The 21,740-nt window shown below is 43.1% G+C and overlaps 1 protein-coding gene across 1 annotated transcript in view; it reads right to left on the bottom strand.

The window, feature by feature from the left end:
- LOC110496654 (gamma-aminobutyric acid type B receptor subunit 2) overlaps positions 1-21,740 on the bottom strand; it is a 445,152-nt gene that overhangs the window by 117,601 nt on the left and 305,811 nt on the right. Inside the window, exons 5-7 of the mRNA XM_036953439.2 lie at positions 9,500-9,565; positions 7,880-8,068; positions 6,656-6,898 (exon numbers count right to left, since the gene is read on the bottom strand). Coding sequence (XP_036809334.2) covers positions 6,656-6,898; positions 7,880-8,068; positions 9,500-9,565 — 498 coding nt within the window. The remainder of the gene's footprint in view (positions 1-6,655; positions 6,899-7,879; positions 8,069-9,499; positions 9,566-21,740) is intronic.

Here is a 21,740-nt window from a genome sequence, read left to right as displayed (position 1 = left end):
GGGCTTCATAGCATATGCATGCACCACTTTAAAAAATATATATATTTAGAATTTTTTGAAACAAGTTATTTTTCTCATTTCACTTCACCAATTTGGACTATACATGAAATCCAAATAAAAATCAATTGAAATTACAGGTTGTAATGCAACAAAATAGGAAAAATGCCACGGGGGTGAATACTTTTGCAAGGCACTGTAAATGTATAAGTACTCAGGGTCAGATGCTGTAACTCTGGAACGAAGGAACTTTTTACCTGCCATCAATTGTGTTTAATAAGACGGTGTAATTGTGTCTTTCTGCAGGAGTATGTAGGAGAGCTGATCTAGGATCAGGTTCCCACTGTCCATTTAATCTTATTAATTGTTATCTGAAAGGCAAAACTGATCCTAAATCAGCACTCCTACTTTACGACCTTTGACATTCAGCACATGGTCCTGTTAAGCATGTGACTGCCGAGAGAGAGTATGTTGTAGTTCCTAATCTTTTCCCCACTGGGGGGCTCAGGCTGCATGACTGTTGCCAGGAGGTTCACTGTGTTTTGCTGCCGGAAGTCATCCTGAGCGATCGCTGACATTCCTGAGCCTGACGTAAGTGTGTGGTTGTGTAGTGCACTTAAGAAACTGTAAAAAGTGTAGAAATATGTGTGAAATTTTTTGAAGAGCCTGTGGTCTAGTGTCAATCCTCCTGGCTCCTCTCTCCACCAGAGCCTAGGGTTCAATCCCTGATCCAACCCTTTTGTCTGTTACTTCCAACTGCCTGTGTCCACTGATTAATTCCCTGTCTAAATAAAGGTTAAAAAAAAATACCCCCAAAAATAAAATAAATATGTGTAAAAATATCAGTATGCACAATCAATACCGGATGTTGTATTTCTAATCTGGAGGGTCTTGATATTCAAATCTCACTAATGGCAGATACATAAAAGAAGAAACAAAATGTCCCTCTTACATTGTTCTCCAGCTCCTGGAGCTCTGGTTCAGCTGGAGCAGGGAGGGAGACAGGGTGAGTTGACCCAGACTAACAGCCCTCTCTGGGATTCACAGACCCAGCCTGCCCTTGTTGATGAGGGCGGTATAACTGTGTTTGAGGAGGTGAGATGGCAGTATCACTTTGCTACTTTGTTTCTGGAGGTGAGAAAAGGAAGGAAGGGAGGAAAGCGGAATGTTTGCCCCAGAGAGAGTCTCTGGTTGTGGGCTGCATGTGTGAAAAGAGGGAGTTCCCTGGAGGTCTGGAGACAGAAAGCAGCAGCCTGACACACACACACACACACACACACACACACACACACACACACACACACACACACACACACACACACACACACACAGACACACACACACACACACACACACACACACACGCACACACACACACACACACACACACACACACACACACACACACACACACACACACACACACACACACACACACACACCTCTCTATGTCCGCATGTAAGGACTATCTGCCCTCAGGCTGTGTTACCATCCATTAGACAGGAGGCACTAAGACCAATACACTGGCCTACGGGTCCTGGTAGAAAGGATATTGCACTACATAGGGAATAGGGTGCCTTTTGAGACACGCCTACTGTCTGGATAGACAAGGGCCCCTGTCTCCTTTGTCTCCTTTGTCTCCCCTATCTCCTCTGTCTCCTCTGTCTCCCCTATCTCCTCTGTCTCCTCTGTCTCCTCTGTCTCCCCTATCTCCTCTGTCTCCTCTGTCTCCCCTATCTCCTCTGTCTCCCGTATCTCCTCTGTCTCCTCTGTCTCCCGTATCTCCTCTGTCTCCTCTGTCTCCCCTATCTCCTCTGTCTCCTCTGTTTCCCCTATCTCCTCTGTCTCCTCTATCTCCTCTGTCTCCTCTGTTTCCCCTATCTCCTCTGTCTCCTCTGTCTCCCCTATCTCCTCTGTCTCCTCTGTCTCCCCTATCTCCTCTGTCTCCCCTATCTCCTCTGTCTCCTCTGTCTCCCCTATCTCCTCTGTCTCCTCTGTCTCCCCTATCTCCTCTGTCTCCCCTATCTCCGCTGTCTCCTCTATCTCCTCTGTCTCCTCCGTTTCCCCTATATCCTCTGTCTCCTCTGTTTCCCCTATCTCCTCTGTCTCCTCTGTCTCCCCTATCTCCTCTGTCTCCTCTGTCTCCCCTATCTCCCCAATCTCCCCCCTCCTCTGTCTCCTCTCCCCTCCAGGCCATACATGAAGAGGATGAATTCCACTGTACATGTTCACAGTGCTGCTAACAGCCCCGGCCAAGCCCTGGAGGCTTCTCTGAGCTAATGTTTCACTTCCTCTATTGTTCTGCCACTAGACTAGATCAATAGCAGGCGGCACCCAGAGAGCACATTAGACTGACTGGTGTGTTAGTGTCACGTGTTGTGGTTCACACTGGGGATGTTTAGGCAGCGGGTCTAGTACACGGGTGATGTGTGTGTGTGGAAACGCAGAGCCACGATGGGGTGTGGTGTGTGTGTATGGTGTGTGTGTATGGTGTGTGCGTATGGTGTGTGTGTAGTGTGTGTGTGGAAACGCAGAGTCACGTGGGGTGTGGTGTGTGTGTGTGGTGTGTGTGTATGGTGTGTGCGTATGGTGTGTGTGTGTAGTGTGTAGTGTGTGTGTGTGGAAACGCAGAGTCACGGTGGGGTGTGGTGTGTGTGTATGGTGTGTGCGTATGGTGTGTTTGTAGTGTGTGTGTGGAAACGCAGAGTCACGATGGGGTGTGGTGTGTGTGTATGGTGTGTGCGTATGGTGTGTGTGTAGTGTGTGTGTGGAAACGCAGAGCCACGATGGGGTGTGGTGTGTGTGTGTATGGTGTGTGTGTATGGTGTGTGTGTATGGTGTGTGCGTATGTTGTGTGTGTAGTGTGTGTGTGGAAACGCAGAGTCACGGTGGGGTATGGTGTGTGTGTGGAAACGCAGAGCCACGATGGGGTATGGTGTGTGTGTATGGTGTGTGTGTATGGTGTGTGCGTATGGTGTGTGTGTAGTGTGTGTGTGGAAACGCAGAGCCACGATGGGGTGTGGTGTGTGTGTATGGTGTGTATGGTGTGTGCGTATGGTGTGTGTGTAGTGTGTGTGTGGAAACGCAGAGCCACGATGGGGTGTGGTGTGTGTGTATGGTGTGTGTGTATGGTGTGTGCGTATGGTGTGTGCGTATGGTGTGTGTGTAGTGTGTGTGTATGGTGTGTGTGTATGGTGTGTGCGTATGGTGTGTGTGTGTGTATGGTGTGTGTGTGTGTATGGTGTGTGCGTATGGTGTGTGTGTAGTGTGTGTGTGGAAACGCAGAGTCACGGTGGGGTATGGTGTGTGTGTGTGTGTGTTCCCCATGGTTCTCCTTCTCCTCTAATAGAAATACACACCTATACTCTGATGCTCTATGAAGGCACAGTAAAGGGGTTAATTATCCTGACAGGTTATGTGTATGTCTAAAATGGCAGCCTATTCCCTACATAGTGCAGTGCTCTAGTCAAAAGTAGTTCACTACATAGGTAATAGTCTGCCATTTGGAACAGACCTTATATCTCTGTCATTACTGTAATGCATGGCTGGTTCTGTGCAGACTGTATAAACCGCATCAAGCTTTTTTATCGTCTCATGTCATGTACAGTTAGTTATCAGATGGATCAAACAGCCTGAATACAAAATATTGTAATAAATCATAACTGAAATTATTTATAAATTACTGCAGAGCACAGAGCTCTAAATAGAGCATTTGAATGGAGCAAATGTGATAAGTAATTTTTCAATACCATTACTAGGGTATTTTCTGCTCAAATGAACACAATTGTAAATCATATTATGCAATAGTGTTGCTTTCTGTGTTGCTTTCTGAATAGATGGTACTAGTGCAGCTGTATGTTATCCCCTTAGAGACACAGGCGCACGCACGCACACACACACACACACACACACACACACACACACACACACACACACACACACACACACACACACACACACACACACACACACACACACACACACACACACACACACACACACACACACAGCTCTGGCAGCCACCCTGGCAGAAGGACCCCAGGGAGATGAGGCTATCTGGACTATCCATGTCTCCCTCCCTGCCACTGTCCTCCAGTAGCCTCCAGAGACAGACCCACTGGCAGCCCACTTCACCCCAGAGAGGCTGAGGGAACTGGGGGGAGAGAGAGTATGGTGTACTGTAGTGCCCCAAGGGAGATCAACCTTTTCTCCACTCTCAATACTGGTTACGACACCATCTCTCCCTCTTTCTCTCTCTACCTCTTCAGCCATCTCTCCTTCACTATTCCTCTTTCTCCCTTGCTGTTTTCCTGTTCTCTCTTTCACTTTCCTCTTGCTCTCACTCTTTCTTTCTGTACCACTATTCCTTTCTTCCCTCTCTGTTTCTCCTCTCTCTATTCTCTCTCTATCTTCTTCATCTCCTCCTCCCTCTCTGATCTCTGTCCATCTCTTCACATCCGCCAGCAGCAGCCAGCAGCCATATCCTACACACACACACACACACGCACGCACGCACACACACACACACACACACACACACACACACACACACACATATACACACACACACACACACACGTCTTCTCTCTCTAATGGTCTTCGATAAGTATTTGCTAGTCAGACTGATCCGTGGTGTGATGGAGGCCTCATTTCTCCATAATCTTCTTGGTTTAGAGCCACTAATCATGATGAAATGGCCTTTAATGTGGTTTGGGCCTGAGGAAATGTCTCATCACAATTCCATGTTAAGTGGCACGCTCACAGTAGCGCTTGGTTGCATGTTGTGAAAAGCAACTTGCTTGTAACGAGCATAGCCAATAAGAACACTGGGATTGTCATAGTGACAGCCCTAACCACCAAAAGGAAAAGCCCAACCACCAATAGGGACAGCCAACCACCAATAGGGAGAGCTCAACCACCAATGGGGACAGCCCAACCACCAATATTCTGTATTAGGTTGGTAATGGTCTCTAAAGTGAAGTATAATTAAAAAGGTCTGCTTTAAGTGCCCCTTTGACAGTTCTTTACTGTATTCATGTACATTAATGTGGCTGGTGCCTGGCCTAGCAGCTCTCCAGAGTTGAATCAGATGTGTGTGTGTGTGTGTGTGTGTGTGTGTGTGTGTGTGTGTGTATGTGTGTATGTGTATATGTGTGTGTGTGTGTGTGTGTGTGTGTGTGTGTGTGTGTGTGTGTGTGTGTGTGTGTGTGTGTGTGTGTGTGTGTGTGTGTGTATGTGTGTGTATGTGTGTGTGTGTGTGTGTGTGTGTGTGTATGTGTGTGTGTCTATGTGTCTGTGTGTGCACATGTGCATATGTGTACATCACTCTGTGTGTGCTTGAGAACATGACGGTGTGTGTGTGTACACATTTGTTTGTGTTAGTGTGTCATTGAATCAGGATGGGGCACAGTGGGAGTGGGGAGGGCCAAGCTGTTGCTGAAAGGTCTGGCCAGGTTGGACTCCATAGTCCTGGTTACTGTAGAGGTCATTTCACGCTGGGCCCTGTATAACACGGCTGACCTCAATACTGAAGGCTTGCCTCTGACCTGGAGAGACTTGAAGGTCTGAGCCTCCTTCAGATAAACACAACTTGGCACCTGATGTCACTGTTTTATTGTATAAAGAATGATGTATTAAATATATACTGTAGAGAGAGAATAGCAAAGTAAACACATACTCACAGTCATGACAAAGCTTGACTTTTGATAAAAACCTGTCTTCTATATATTGTTGTTATTCGTTATAATATTGATAATGTTCCCTGCTCATGTCAAAGCAAGCCTTGTTCCAGCCAGAATGGCCCATATACAGTAGAGCAGGAGTTTCTGTTTCTATAACATGAAGCAGCTTGATGATCAGGTATACCCTCTGGACAGGATGCTAGTCAGTCTCCTGTTTCTATAACATGAGGCAGCTTGATGATCAGGTATACCCTCTGGACAGGACACTAGTCAGTCTCCTGTTTCTATAACATGAGGCAGCTTGATGATCAGGTATACCCTCTGGACAGGACACTAGTCAGTCTCCTGTTTCTATAACATGAGGCAGCTTGATGATCAGGTATACCCTCTGGACAGGACACTAGTCAGTCTCCTGTTTCTATAACATGAGGCAGCTTGATGATCAGGTATACCCTCTGGACAGGACACTAGTCAGTCTCCTGTTTCTATAACATGAGGCAGCTTGATGATCAGGTATACCCTCTGGACAGGACACTAGTCAGTCTCCTGTTTCTATAACATGAGGCAGCTTGATGATCAGGTATACCCTCTGGACAGGACACTAGTCAGTCTCCTGTTTCTATAACATGAGGCAGCTTGATGATCAGGTATACCCTCTGGACAGGACACTAGTCAGTCTCCTGTTTCTATAACATGAGGCAGCTTGATGATCAGGTATACCCTCTGGACAGGACACTAGTCAGTCTCCTGTTTCTATAACGTGAGGCAGCTTGATGATCAGGTATACCCTCTGGACAGGACACTAGTCAGTCTCCTGTTTCTATAACATGAGGCAGCTTGATGATCAGGTATACCCTCTGGACAGGACACTAGTCAGTCTCCTGTTTCTATAACATGAGGCAGCTTGATGATCAGGTATACCCTCTAGACAGGATGCTAGCCCTTTTCCTCATATCAGGGAAAGCCCATTGACTCACCGTGACACCATAGAAGTTGGTTTCGTTCATGACGTCCAGCACCAGCTTGCCCACCTCCCGGTCGTCCACGGTGAAGTTGTGGTACATGTCCTGCCTCTCCTTGTGCTGCAGTAAATCCATGACGCGGGTCAGGGTCTTTGCTATCACCCAGATCCCGTCGTAGGCGAAGCCATGGTACTTTGAGGGCTCCACCCCCTTCTGCTGTAGCTCTTTACTGTACTCCCTCTCGTACTCTTTAGGTGTCTGGATGTAAGGAGAGAGATGGGGACAATATAAGCTTTTTAGGTTGCCTCCCAAATGCCACTCTATTCCCAACATAGTGTATTACTTTTCACCAGAGCCCTATGGGGGGAATAGGGAATAATGTGGCATTGGGACACATCCTTAGATATAATGCTTTTCTTCTATCCACTATATAGGACAATGAGTCCTTTGGCTAAGAAATCAAATCAAATCAAATCAAATGTATTTATATAGCCCTTCGTACATCAGCTGATATCTCAAAGTGCTGTACAGAAACCCAGCCTAAAACCCCAAACAGCAAGCAATGCAGGTGTAGAAGCACGGTGGCTAATAAGCAAAAAAGAAAGCAACAGGTACAAGCATTTCATCCACAATAGCCGTCAACGTCCTAAGGGCAACAAAGGAGTGGCTCAAGAAGAAGCACATTAAGGTCCTGGAGTGGCCTAGCCAGTCTCCAGACCTTAATCCCATAGAAAATCTGTGGAGGGAGGTGAAGGTTCGAGTTGCCAAACGTCAGCATCGAAACCTTAATGACTTGGAGAAGATCTGCAAAGAGGAACTGGAACAAAATCCCTCCTGAGATGTGTGCAAACCTGGTGGCCAACTACAAGAAATGTCTGATCTCTGTGATTGCCAACAAGGGTTTTGCCACCAAGTACTAAGTCATGTTTTGCAGAGGGGTCAAATACTTATTTCCCTCATTAAAATGCAAATCAATTTATAACATTTTTGTCATGCATTTTTCTGGATTTTGTTGTTGTTATTCTGTCTCTCACTGTTCAAATAAACCGACCATTAAAATTATAGACTGAGCATATCTTTGTCAGTGGGCAAATGTACTTAATCAGCAGGGGATCAAATACTTTTTTCCCTCACTGTATGTGTGAGTTGAGGTAATATTTTGTAAATATTCCTCACCCCGCAGGTGCAAAACAGTTATACACTATACCGTGTACCAAAATGCTTATCAGGAACACTCACCCTTCCAGAGATCCCCTTGACCTGTTTGGCGCTGAGGGGTTCAAAGTCCACAGCGATGTATCCCTCCATAGCGGTCAGCAACTTCCTGGTGGTGCAGTTGGTGGAGTTGGCCTGCTCCCACCAGTTGCCCTGGTACCAGCCTGGTATGATCCACTGGTACTTGCTACCATACATGTTCAGGTTGTACGCCTGGGGGAGGGATGTTTGGTTAGTACACACACATACAGGTGTGTCCTTACAAACACACACCACATACAGTGTATGCAAACAACTACACACACACACTACCATACATACATGGGGCGTGCGTGCACCCACAAACACACAAGCACCCACTTTGTACCTATTCTATGTCAAACAACAGTCTGCATTGACATTGTAATCTGTCTTAGACACATTGTTAATCATTACAGACAGCAATGTCAGTGGTATGCTGTTCTGTAAGACACTGGTCACTGAGACAGTCATGTCAGTGGTATGCTGTTCTGTAAAACACTGGTCATTGAGACAGTCATGTCAGTGGTATGCTGTTCTGTAAGACACTGGTCACTGAAACAGTCATGTCAGTGGTATGCTGTTCTGTAAGACACTGGTCACTGAAACAGTCATGTCAGTGGTATGCTGTTCTGTAAGACACTGGTCACTGAAACAGTCATGTCAGTGGTATGCTGTTCTGTAAGACACTGGTCACTGAAACAGTCATGTCAGTGGTATGCTGTTCTGTAAAACACTGGTCATTGAGACAGTCATGTCAGTGGTATGCTGTTCTGTAAAACACTGGTCACGGAGACAGTCATGTCAGTGGTATGCTGTTCTGTAAAACACTGGTCATTGAGACAGTCATGTCAGTGGTATGCTGTTCTGTAAAACATTGGTCATTGAGACAGTCATGTCAGTGGTATGCTGTTCTGTAAAACATTGGTCATTGAGACAGTCATGTCAGTGGTATGCTGTTCTGTAAAACACTGGTCATTGAGACAGTCATGTCAGTGGTATGCTGTTCTGTAAAACACTGGTCATTGAGACAGTCATGTCAGTGGTATACTGTTCTGTAAAACACTGGTCATTGAGACAGTCATGTCAGTGGTATGCTGTTCTGTAAAACACTGGTCATTGAGACAGTCATGTCAGTGGTATGCTGTTCTGTAAAACATTGGTCATTGAGACAGTCATGTCAGTGGTATGCTGTTCTGTAAAACACTGGTCATTGAGACAGTCATGTCAGTGGTATGCTGTTCTGTAAAACACTGGTCATTGAGACAGTCATGTCAGTGGTATGCTGTTCTGTAAGACACTGGTCACTGAGATATCAGTCATTAATGTCAATATGAATAGGATTTCAGATTTTACTGACACTCATAATGGTGGTTATGGTTATAATACCATACATGGGAAACATCTGCCACACCTATATGTTCGACAACTTGATGTGTGTGTGTGTGTGTGTGTGCGTGTGTGTGTGTGTGTGTGTGTGTGTGTGTGTGTGTGTGTGTGTGTGTGTTTCTGCATGCGTGGGTGCGTGTGTGTGTGTGTGTGTGTGTGTGTGTGTGTGCGAGTGTGTGCAAGTGTGTGTGTGTGTGCGTGTGTGTGTGTGTATATATATACACAAACAATACTCACACAGCAGAATACTTTGGAGGCCAGGTTCTCATCAAACTGTCCGATAATGATCCTTACGTCATTATCCTAAAGAGATGGCATAATAGACAAAAGGGTTAGCCTTCCGCTACAAGCAGCTAATCATTAGCAGCAATCACATCACAATAGTACACTTTGCATAACATACATAGTCTAGGCTCTGTCTGAAGACTCTGTACTGTGCAGTGTGAGATGTGCTATGCAAATATCACCACATTAACAATTCCTAAACAAATGTAACAGCTGTCCTAGTGCGAGGATTTTGTCATGTTGGTTCTCTGTAGCTCAGTTGGTAGAGCATGAAGCTTGTAATGCCAGGATATTGGGTTCAATTCCCGGGACCAGCCATACGCTGCTAAAGGACATATATCATATTATTATATAGTATTATATAGGTATATATGAGCGTCTTATCACATTCAAATAAACGGTGATATCGGCACTTTAGACGTTGATACAGTGCCTTGCGAAAGTATTCGGCCCCCTTGAACTTTGCGACCTTTTGCCACATTTCAGGCTTCAAACATAAAGATATAAAACTGTATTTTTTTGTGAAGAATCAACAACAAGTGGGACACAATCATGAAGTGGAACGACATTTATTGGATATTTCAAACTTTTTTAACAAATAAAAAACTGAAATATTGGGCGTGCAAAATTATTCAGCCCCCTTAAGTTAATACTTTGTAGCGCCACCTTTTGCTGCGATTACAGCTGTAAGTCGCTTGGGGTATGTCTCTATCAGTTTTGCACATCGAGAAACTGACATTTTTTCCCTTTCCTCCTTGCAAAACAGCTCGAGCTCAGTGAGGTTGGATGGAGAGCATTTGTGAACAGCAGTTTTCAGTTCTTTCCACAGATTCTCGATTGGATTCAGGTCTGGACTTTGACTTGGCCATTCTAACACCTGGATATGTTTATTTTTGAACCATTCCATTGTAGATTTTGCTTTATGTTTTGGATCATTGTCTTGTTGGAAGACAAATCTCCGTCCCAGTCTCAGGTCTTTTGCAGACTCCATCAGGTTTTCTTCCAGAATGGTCCTGTATTTGGCTCCATCCATCTTCCCATCAATTTTAACCATCTTCCCTGTCCCTGCTGAAGAAAAGCAGGCCCAAACCATGATGCTGCCACCACCATGTTTGACAGTGGGGATGGTGTGTTCAGCTGTGTTGCTTTTACACCAAACATAACGTTTTGCATTGTTGCCAAAAAGTTCAATTTTGGTTTCATCTGACCAGAGCACCTTCTTCCACATGTTTGGTGTGTCTCCCAGGTGGCTTGTGGCAAATTTTAAACGACACTTTTTATGGATATCTTTAAGAAATGGCTTTCTTCTTGCCACTCTTCCATAAAGGCCAGATTTGTGCAATATACGACTGATTGTTGTCCTATGGACAGAGTCTCCCACCTCAGCTGTAGATCTCTGCAGTTCATCCAGAGTGATCATGGGCCTCTTGGCTGCATCTCTGATCAGTCTTCTCCTTGTATGAGCTGAAAGTTTAGAGGGACGGCCAGGTCTTGGTAGATTTGCAGTGGTCTGATACTCCTTCCATTTCAATATTATCGCTTGCACAGTGCTCCTTGGGATGTTTAAAGCTTGGGAAATATTTTTGTATCCAAATCCGGCTTTAAACTTCTTCACAACAGTATCTTGGACCTGCCTGGTGTGTTCCTTGTTCTTCATGATGTTCTCTGCGCTTTTGACGGACCTCTGAGACTATCACAGTGCAGGTGCATTTATTCTGAGACTTGATTACACACAGGTGGATTGTATTTATCATCATTAGTCATTTAGGTCAACATTGGATCATTCAGAGATCCTCACTGAACTTCTGGAGAGAGTTTGCTGCACTGAAAGTAAAGGGGCTGAATAATTTTGCACGCCCAATTTTTCAGTTTTTGATTTGTTAAAAAAGTTTGAAATATCCAATAAATGTCGTTCCACTTCATGATTGCGTCCCACTTGTTGTTGATTCTTCACAGAAAAATACAGTTTTATATCTTTATGTTTGAAGCCTGAAATGTGGCAAAAGGTCGCAAAGTTCAAGGGGGCCGAATACTTTCGCAAGGCACTGTATCAGTGTAATTGCCACCTCATCAGTGTAAGGACTACAGGTAACTGTCACCTCATCAGTGTAAGGACTACAGGTAACTGTCACCTCATCAGTGTAAGGACTACAAGTAACTGTCACCTCATCAGTGTAAGGACTACAGGTAACTGTCACCTCATCAGTGTAAGGGCTACAGGGAACTGGTCTGATGGTGTAGATATAGGTGCTGGGCAAAGTCCCAAATGGCCATTTGAGATATACACTTGGTGTTTCTTTGTTAGCTATAGGGCAGAGGCTGCAATATCAAGCCACAAAGTGTCAATCCATAACAACACAGCCATTAGTGTCAGCGCAGAGAATTACTTCCTATCCACAGGGCCAGGGAGGAGAGATCTACATGGAATTGAGAGCACATGCTAGCATGATTGAGTCAGTAAATAGTTCACCACCTCCTCAAAGTAGCAGGAGCTTTGAGTAGCGAGGTTTGAAGTGTGAGGTTCCCGTCTCTGCCTCTGACAAGAGCAATCTGTCTGTCACCACTCTGCATGGTGGTGAACTGCATAGACCTCCCCAACCCATACAATCACACAAAATCATGTGATTAAATTTTGATACAGGAAGGAAGGGGGTAGGAGTAATGCTTGACTCGAATGCGGGAGTGCGCATGTCTATCAAAACACAACTGGTACCCTTCTCCCTATCCCCTATTGGCTCTGTCAAAAGAAGGGCACTATGTAGGGAACAGGGTGCCATTTAGGATGTACACTAAGGTAGTAACACATGTATCAAGTCTAGAAAAGGTCTGTTCGACTGAGGATGTACAGTTGAAGTTAGAAGTTTACATAGACCTTAGCCAAATACATTTAAACTCAGTTTTTCACAATTCCTGACATTTAATCCTAGTAAAAATTCCGTGTCTTAGGTCAGTTAGGATCACCACTTTATTTTAAAAATGTGAAATGTCAGAATAATAGTAGAGAGAATGATTTATCACATTTATCACATTCCTAGTGGGTCAGAAGTTTACATACACTCAATTAGTATTTGTAGCATTGCCTTCAAATTGTTGAACTTGGGTCAAATGTTTCGGGTGGCCTTCCACAAGCTTCCCACAATAAGTTGGGTGAATTTTGGCCCATTCTTTCTGACAGAGCTGGTGTAACTGAGTCAGGTTAGTAGGCCTCCTTGCTCGCACACGTTTTTTCAGTTCTGCACACACATTTTCTATAGGATTGAGGTCAGGGCTTTGTGATGGCCACTCCAATACCTTGACTTTGTTGTCCTTAAGCCATTTTGCCACAACTTTGGAAGTATGCTTGGGGTTATTGTCCATTTGGAAGATCCATTTGTGACCAAGCTTTGAGTTCCTGACTGATGTCTTGAGATGTTGCTTCAATACATCTACATAATTTTCCTCCCTCATGAAGCCATCTATTTTGTGAAGTGCACCAGTCCCTCCTGCAGCAAAGCACCCCCACAACATGATGCTACCACCCCAGTGCTTCACGGTTGGGATGGTGTTCTTCTGCTTGCAAGCCTCCCCTTTTTCCTCCAAACAGAACAATGATCATTACGGCCAAACAGTTCTATTTTTGTTTAATCAGACCAGAAGACATTTCTCCAACAAGTATGATCTTTGTCCCCATGTGTAGTTGCAAACCGTAGTCTGGCTTTTTTTATGGCGGTTTTGGAGCAGTAGCTTCTTCCTTGCTGAGAGGCCTTTCATGTCAATATAGGACTCGTTTTACTGTGAATATAGATACTTCTGTACCTGTTTCCTCCAGCATCTTGACAAGGTGCTTTGCTGATGTTCTGGGATTGATTTGCACTTTTCGCACCAAAGTATGTTCATCTCTAGGAGAGTGGTATGACGGCTGCGTGGTCCCATGGTGTTTATACTTGCGTACTATTGTTTTTACAGATGAACCTTCAGGCGTTTGGAAATTCCTTGCAATGATGAACCAGACTTGTGGAGGTCTTGGCTGATTTCTTTTGATTTTCCCATAATGTCAAGCAAAGAGGCAATGAGTTTGAAGGTAGGCCTTTGAAGGTAGGCCTTGAAATACATCCACAGGTACACCTCCAATTGACTCAAATGATGTCAATTAGCCTATCAGAAGCTTCTAAAGCCATGACATCATTTTCTGGATTTTTCCAAGCTGTTTAAAGGCACAGTCAGCTTAGTGTTTGTAAACTTCTGACCCACTGGAATTGTGATACAGTGAATTATAAGTTAAATAATCTGTCTATAAACAATTGTTGGAAAAATGACTTGTGTCATGCACAAAGTAGAATTCCTAACCGACTTGCCAAAACTATAGTTTGTTAACAAGAAATTTGTGGAGTGGTTGAAAAACTAGTTTTAATGACTCCAACCTAAGTGTGTGTAAACTTCCGACTTCAACTGTGTTTCTAACCAGCTAACCACAGTATGGGTGAACAGTTCTTTGCCATTTCCGATAAATAATTTCCCCTTACACCATTAAAAAGCACGGCAACAGTGAAGAGGCAACTGGGATGGTAGCCTTCTAGGCAGAGTTGCAAAGAAAAAGCCATATCTCAGACTGGCCAATTTAAAGAATAGATTAAGATGGGCAAAATAACAGACACTGGACAGAGGAACTGCCTAGAAGGCCAGCATCCCATAGTCGCCTCTTCACTATCGATGTTGAGTCTGGTGTTTTGCAGGTACTATTTAATGAAGCAAGTTGAAGACTTGTGAGGCGTCTGTTTCTCAAACTAGACACTCTAATGTACTTGTCCTCTTGTTCAGTTGTGCATCGGGGCCTCCCACTCCTCTTTCTATTCTGATTTGGGCCAGTTCTGTGAAGGGAGTAGTACAGTACACAGCGTTGTACCAGATCTTCAGTTTCTTGGCAATTTCTCGCATGGAATAGCCTTCATTTCTCAGAACAAGAATAGACTGACGAGTTTCAGAAGAAAGTTCTTTGTTTCTAGCCATTTTGAGCCTGTAAATCGAACCCACAAATGCTGATGCTCCAGATAATCAACTAGTCTAAAGAAGGACAGTTTTATTGCTTCTTTAATCAGAACAACAGTTTTCAGCTGTGCTAACATAATTGCATTTTTTTTTCCTAATGATCATTTAGCCTTTTAAAATGATAAACTTGGATTAGCTAACACAACGTGCCATTGGAACACAGGAGTGATGGTTGCTGATAATGGGCCTCTGTACACCTATGTAGATATTCCATTAAAAATCTCCCCTTTCCAGCTACAATAGTCATTTACAACATTAACAATATCTACACTGTATTTCTGATCAATTTGATGTTAAAAAATGTGCTTTTCTTTCTAAAACAAGGACATTTCTAACTTTTGAACGGTGGTATACATATACATACATACATATACATATATTTCACAACATACATTATTTTGTCATCAGTAAAATTAACTAACTTCAACTGTAAACGTTTCACTCTTTTTAGAAAGTATTCACACCCCTCAACTTTTTGCACATTTTGTTGTGTTACAGCCTACATTTTATTCAATGTATTACATTTAGATTTTGTGTCCCTGATCTTTGCACAATACCCAATAATGTCAGTGGAATTATGTTTTTAGAAATGTTTACAAATTAATACAAAATGAAAAGCTGAAATGCCAATAAGTATTTAACCCCTATGTTGTGGCAGGCCTACATTTGCTTAACAATTCACGTACTAAGTTGCAATAATGGTGTTTAACATGATTGTTTAATGACTACCTCATCTCTGTATCCCACACATACAATTATCTGTAAGGTCCCTCAGTCAAGCATTGAATTTGAAGCACATTTTCAATCAGGGACCAGGGAGGTTCCCCAAAGGTTCGCATAGAAGGACACCTATTGGTACATGGGTAGAAAGAAAATATAAATAGACATTGAACATTCCTTTGAGCATGGTGCAGTTATTAATTACACTTTAGATGGTGTATCAACACACCAAGTCACTACAAAGATACTGGCCCCTTTCCTAACTCAGTTGCCGGAGAGGAAGGAAACAGCTCAGGGATTTCACCACGAGGCCAATGGTGACTTTAAAACAGTTAGAGAGCTGTGATAGGAGATAATTAAGGATGGATCAACAACATTGTAGTTACTCCACAATACTAACCTAAATGACAGAGTAAAAAGAAGGAAGCCTGTACAGAATAACAATATTCCATAATATTCGCAATAAGGCACTAAAGTAAACCTGCAAAAAATGTGGTCTCATACACATGGTTAGCAGATGTTATTGGTCACATACACATGGTTAGCAGATGTTATTGGTCACATACACATGGTTAGCAGATGTTAATGGTCACATACACATGGTTAGCAGATGTTATTGGTCACATACACATGGTTAGCAGATGTTATTGGTCACATACACATGGTTAGCAGATGTTATTGGTCACATACACATGGTTAGCAGATGTTATTGGTCACATACACATGGTTAGCAGATGTTAATGGTCTCATACACATGGTTAACAGATGTTATTGGTCTCATACACATGGTTAACATATGTTAATGGTCTCATACACATGGTTAACAGATGTTAATGGTCTCATACACATGGTTAGCAGATGTTATTGGTCACATACACATGGTTAACAGATGTTAATGGTCTCATACACATGGTTAACAGATGTTATTGGTCTCATACACATGGTTAACAGATGTTAATGTGAGTGTAGCGAAATGCTTGTGCTTTTAGTTCTGACAGTGCAGTAATATCTAACAAGTAATCTAACAATTCCACAACTACCTAATACACACAAATCGCAGTGAAGGGATGGAATAAGAATATATACATATCAATATATGGATGAGCAGCATAGGCAAGATGTAATAGATGGTATATAATACAGTATATACAGTGGTGCAAAAAAGTATTTAGTCAGCCACCAATTGTGCAGGTTCTCCCACTTAAAAAGATGAGAGAGGCCTGTAATTTTCATCATAGGTACACTTCAACCACTTTTTTGCCTGACTGTACATTTGGGATGAGTAATGCAAAATATGTAAACATTATTAAAGTGGCATTATTAAAGTGACTAGTGATCTATTTATTAAAGTGGCCAATGATTTAAAGTCAAGTTAGTGGTAGCTGTTTAGCAGTCTGATGGCCTTAAGATAGAAGCTGTTTGTCAATCTCTCGGTCCCAGCTTTGATGCATCTGTACTGACCTCGCCTTCTGGATGATAGCAGGGTGAACAGGCAGTGGCTCGGGTGGTTGTTGTGCTTGATGACCTTTTTGGTCTTCCTGTGACAACGGGTGCTCTAGGTGTTCTGGAGGGCAGGTAGTTTTGCAGACCGCACCACCCTCTGGAGAGCCCTGCGGTTGTGGGCGGGTGTAATCGCTACCAAAGGTATTGACTCAGGGGGTTGAATACGTATCTAATCAAGATACAGTATATTAGTGTTTTATTTACCATAAATGTAAAACATTTATATAGAGAATTTTCTTTCCACTTTGTTGAAAAAAAATGACAATTAAATCCATTTGAATCCCACATGGTTACACAACGAAATGTGTAAAAAGTCAAGGGGTGTGAATACTTTCTGAAGGCTCTGTAGATGGTTAACAATACAAATGCATTATCTTAGCCTGTGTGTCCTCTGATTAGTGACTAATACAAGTTCTGCCATTCACTCTGCCAAAACACCAGCTGTGTCTCTCTGCGCCTTGGATCTGACCCTTTATACTGAATAATGATTCAAGTTCAATAGACCGTTACTCAAGCCAAGCTGAGACATTCTACATATGTCACATATCCATTTATCAGTGGGGAGTCACAAGCCTCTGTCATCACAGCTCCAATGGCCTCAGGGTGTTGGATGAACTAAATAGGATTATAATGCTACATATCAGTATGTTTTAGATCCAATAAACACGCTATGCGTAACACACTCAGAACATAATTCCAACGGGAAATAAAATGCGATGAAAAATCAACCACTTCTGTATTTCTGGTCATGTAATTCTAGGTTGTTTATGGGTCAAAGTAAAACACACATCCAATGCCTTACAAAATGAAAAGGGTCTTGAAATGCCAATGCTGTAGCCACGAATTATATAGGTTTATTAGCCGTAACAGCCCTCTATACCTCTATAGTACCTCCATGGGTGATTTTCCATCCGTACAACCCTGCATGGCGTGTGGTCCACAGTCGCCACCTGCTTTCCCTTATCGCTACAGAAACCCCAATCAAAAGGCCACTTTTCCCCACAATACCTACAATGCCATGGTGGACCGTACTCATCAGAGCCAGAGTGCATGCTGGGAGAAAGCAGAGTAGTTGGGGGTTCTTTGTGGACCACTCTGCTTTGCAGACACTTGTCATTTTCAGAGCCCCTTGGCTCGTCTTGAACCTGGCTCTCGTAGGGCTCTGTTCCTCCCAGGCCTGAATGGTGCCCCTGTACCCTGGAGGAAGGCACTTAACTCAAATGTCTCCAGCTGTGAGGGAACTGAATATGGACAATACCGTCCCAGAGAGACGTGATAATATCCACCATCCTCTGCCCTGGAACCAGGGGGGGATTGGTCATCAGATTGGGTCCCGCGGTTGGAAAAATGGTCCCTGGACTGAATGTCTCAGAGTTTTATTGTGAGAATTCTAAATGTGTACTAGTGGTCTCTAATTGACATGTGGCACCTGTTGCAGGTGGAACTGTTGCAGGTGGAACTGTTGCAGGTGGACCTGTTGCAGGTGGAACTGTTGCAGGTGGAACTGTTGCAGGTGGACCTGTTGCAGGTGGAACTGTTGCAGGTAGCTGCTTAAAGGTTGTTCTGTTTGGGTCCTGCTGGTCTCTGGGATGGACTTTTGTAATGGCTATTCTTATTCACTTTCAAGTCAGGTGGTTACAGTACAGTATGTATTAACCAATGGCAGCAGCTTCCCAGACGGTTGATTAATCCATGTTGGCGATGCTGTTAGTCACTTTACTCTTGGGTTAATGTAGTAACACTACAAACACAATGAGGATGTGTAACACAACACTAGGCATGATTACATGGCTTTACTAAAATCTGGGGCTAAGTCTCAAATGCCACCCTATTCCCTATATAGTGCACTACTTTGACAAGGGCACATGGCCAAATGATGCTATTTGGGACACAACCTGTATGAGGCAAACTAGGCCTGTTCATGAGCACGTCTATCTGTTTAATAGACTGACACTGTCTTACCCATTACAGTACCATCACGTCTGGCTTTGATGATTACTCCATAGCAAGAGCCTTTACTAGATCTAATAATGGACATTGTCTAATGATCAACACTAAAACACTTGGTCAAACAACCGACTGACCGATGTGGTATTCAGTCTGGACCGTGACCAGTTTAATCCTGTGTGTTAGTGCTGGGCTGTAACAAAAACCTGCCCACTCAATAGCTCTCCAGGACAGGAGACAGTTGAAGAACCCTGATCTTATAATAAGGCATTAGGAGATGTATTACAGTTACATTAGGAGATGTATTACAGATACATTAGGAGATGTATTACAGTTACATTAGGAGATGTATTACAGATACATTAGGAGATGTATTACATAAACATTAGGAGGTGTATTACAGATACATTAGGAGATGTATTACAGATACATTAGGAGATGTATTACAGTTACATTAGGAGATGTATTACAGATACATTAGGAGATGTATTACATAAACATTAGGAGGTGTATTACAGATACATTAGGAGATGTATTACATAAACATTAGGAGGTGTATTACAGATACATTAGGAGATGTATTACAGATACATTAGGAGATGTATTACATAAACATTAGGAGGTGTATTACAGATACATTAGGAGATGTATTACAGATACATTAGGAGATGTATTACAGATACATTAGGAGATGTATTACAGATACATTAGGAGATGTATTACAGATACATTAGGAGATGTCTTACAGATACATTAGGAGATGTATTACAGATACATTAGGAGATGTATTACAGATACATTAGGAGATGTATTACAGATACATTAGGAGGTGTATTACAGATACATTAGGAGGTGTATTACAGATACATTAGGAGATGTATTACAGATACATTAGGAGGTGTATTACAGATACATTAGGAGATGTATTACAGATACATTAGGAGATGTATTACAGATACATTAGGAGATGTATTACAGATACATTAGGAGGTGTATTACAGATACATTAGGAGGTGTATTACAGATACATTAGGAGATGTATTACAGATACATTAGGAGATGTATTACATAAACATTAGGAGATGTATTACATAAACATTAGGAGATGTATTGCCATCCAACCACTGGATTAGTCTAAACAAAGAGGTGTGATACTGATGAGTTAGAACCAGGGGCAGCAGTGTTGTGAGAAGAGGTGTGATACTGATGAGTTAGAACCAGAGGCAGCAGTGTTATGAGAAGAGGTGTGATACTGATGAGTTAGAACCAGAGGCAGCAGTGTTATGAGAAGAGGTGTGATACTGATGAGTTAGAACCAGAGGCAGCAGTGTTATGAGAAGAGGTGTGATACTGATGAGTTAGAACCAGAGGCAGCAGTGTTGTGAGAAGAGGTGTGATACTGATGAGTTAGAACCAGAGGCAGCAGTGTTATGAGAAGAGGTGTGATACTGATGAGTTAGAACCAGAGGCAGCAGTGTCGTGAGAAGAGGTGTGATACTGATGAGTTAGAACCAGAGGCAGCAGTGTTGTGAGAAGAGGTGTGATACTGATGAGTTAGAACCAGAGGCAGCAGTGTTGTGAGAAGAGGTGTGATACTGATGAGTTAGAACCAGAGGCAGCAGTGTCGTGAGAAGAGGTGTGATACTGATGAGTTAGAACCAGAGGCAGCAGTGTTATGAGAAGAGGTGTGATACTGTTGAGTTAGAACCAGAGGCAGCAGTGTTGTGAGAAGAGGTGTGATACTGATGAGTTAGAACCAGAGGCAGCAGTGTCGTGAGAAGAGGTGTGATACTGATGAGTTAGAACCAGAGGCAGCAGTGTTGTGAGAAGAGGTGTGATACTGATGAGTTAGAACCAGAGGCAGCAGTGTTGTGAGAAGAGGTGTGATACTGATGAGTTAGAACCAGAGGCAGCAGTGTTGTGAGAAGAGGTGTGATACTGATGAGTTAGAACCAGAGGCAGCAGTGTTGTGAGAAACACATACTGCAGTTCTCAGCTATTCAGGGATTTGGAATACCAAAGGTACTACATCAATTTGAAAGCACAGGTAGGGAAATGTTGCCGAGTGGACAATGACGTGTGGCTCCAAAAATGGTTATGCCCTAACAGGCAATAAAGTGTCTGACACACTAGTAATGGTATTAGTGCTGGAAGTAGCAGTGTTGGTTATTGCAGAGTCTTGGTTTGATTGTCAGTATTATCTTTAGTTGATCAAACAGTAATTCCATTGAAGATGTTAGTGGGTTTTGTGATATGGCTGGAGTCAGTTTATTCATGAGTGCACACCGTAGCAAACCTATAGCAAAACGTTTTGCAACGAAAACTAGTGTTTGATATTGGAAAAGTGTAGGTTAGTCATTTTATTTTTCGTCACGTTTTCTTCCAGTTAGTTCTTAATGTATACACCTCTGGTACATGGCCACAGCTTCTCCACAGACACATGAGTTTCCTGTGGTGTGCTCCTGACAGCTACCTCTCTGTTCTTAATCCATTCTGAGGAGTTTTACTTTGTGTGCGTGTGTGTGTGTGTGTGTGTGTGTGTGTGTGTGTGTGTGTGTGTGTGTGTGTGTGTGTGTGTGTGTGTGTGTGTGTGTGTGTGTGTGTGTGTGTGTGTGCGTGTGTGTGTGCGTGTGTGTGCGTGCAGGCGCCCCTGAGAGAGACATATGGAAAAAAAGAGAGAGAGAGAAAAGGAGAGAAAAAGACAAGTGAATATGAAAGAGAGCGAGAGACAGAGAGATGGGAGATAGAGTATATGAGAAAAAGAGAAACAGCGCGAGAGATATGTATATATATATATAGAGAGAGAGAGACTTCACTTGCATTGGCAATCATAACATATGTTGCCCATGCCAATAAAGCCTTTCAATTGAAATTGAATTGAATTGAGAGAGAGAGCGAGTGAGGAAAGAAAGAGTGCATGGGAGATAAAGAGAAAGAAAGAGACACACAGACACACAAGAGAAACAGTCCCTGTGCAGTACAGTTCCTATCTGATGGT

The sequence above is a fragment of the Oncorhynchus mykiss genome, chromosome 18 (genome assembly GCF_057628025.1).
Source record: "Oncorhynchus mykiss isolate SJ-2025 chromosome 18, ASM5762802v1, whole genome shotgun sequence".
NCBI classification, from domain to species: domain Eukaryota; kingdom Metazoa; phylum Chordata; class Actinopteri; order Salmoniformes; family Salmonidae; genus Oncorhynchus; species Oncorhynchus mykiss.
This window is presented reverse-complemented; position numbering and strand designations above follow the sequence as displayed.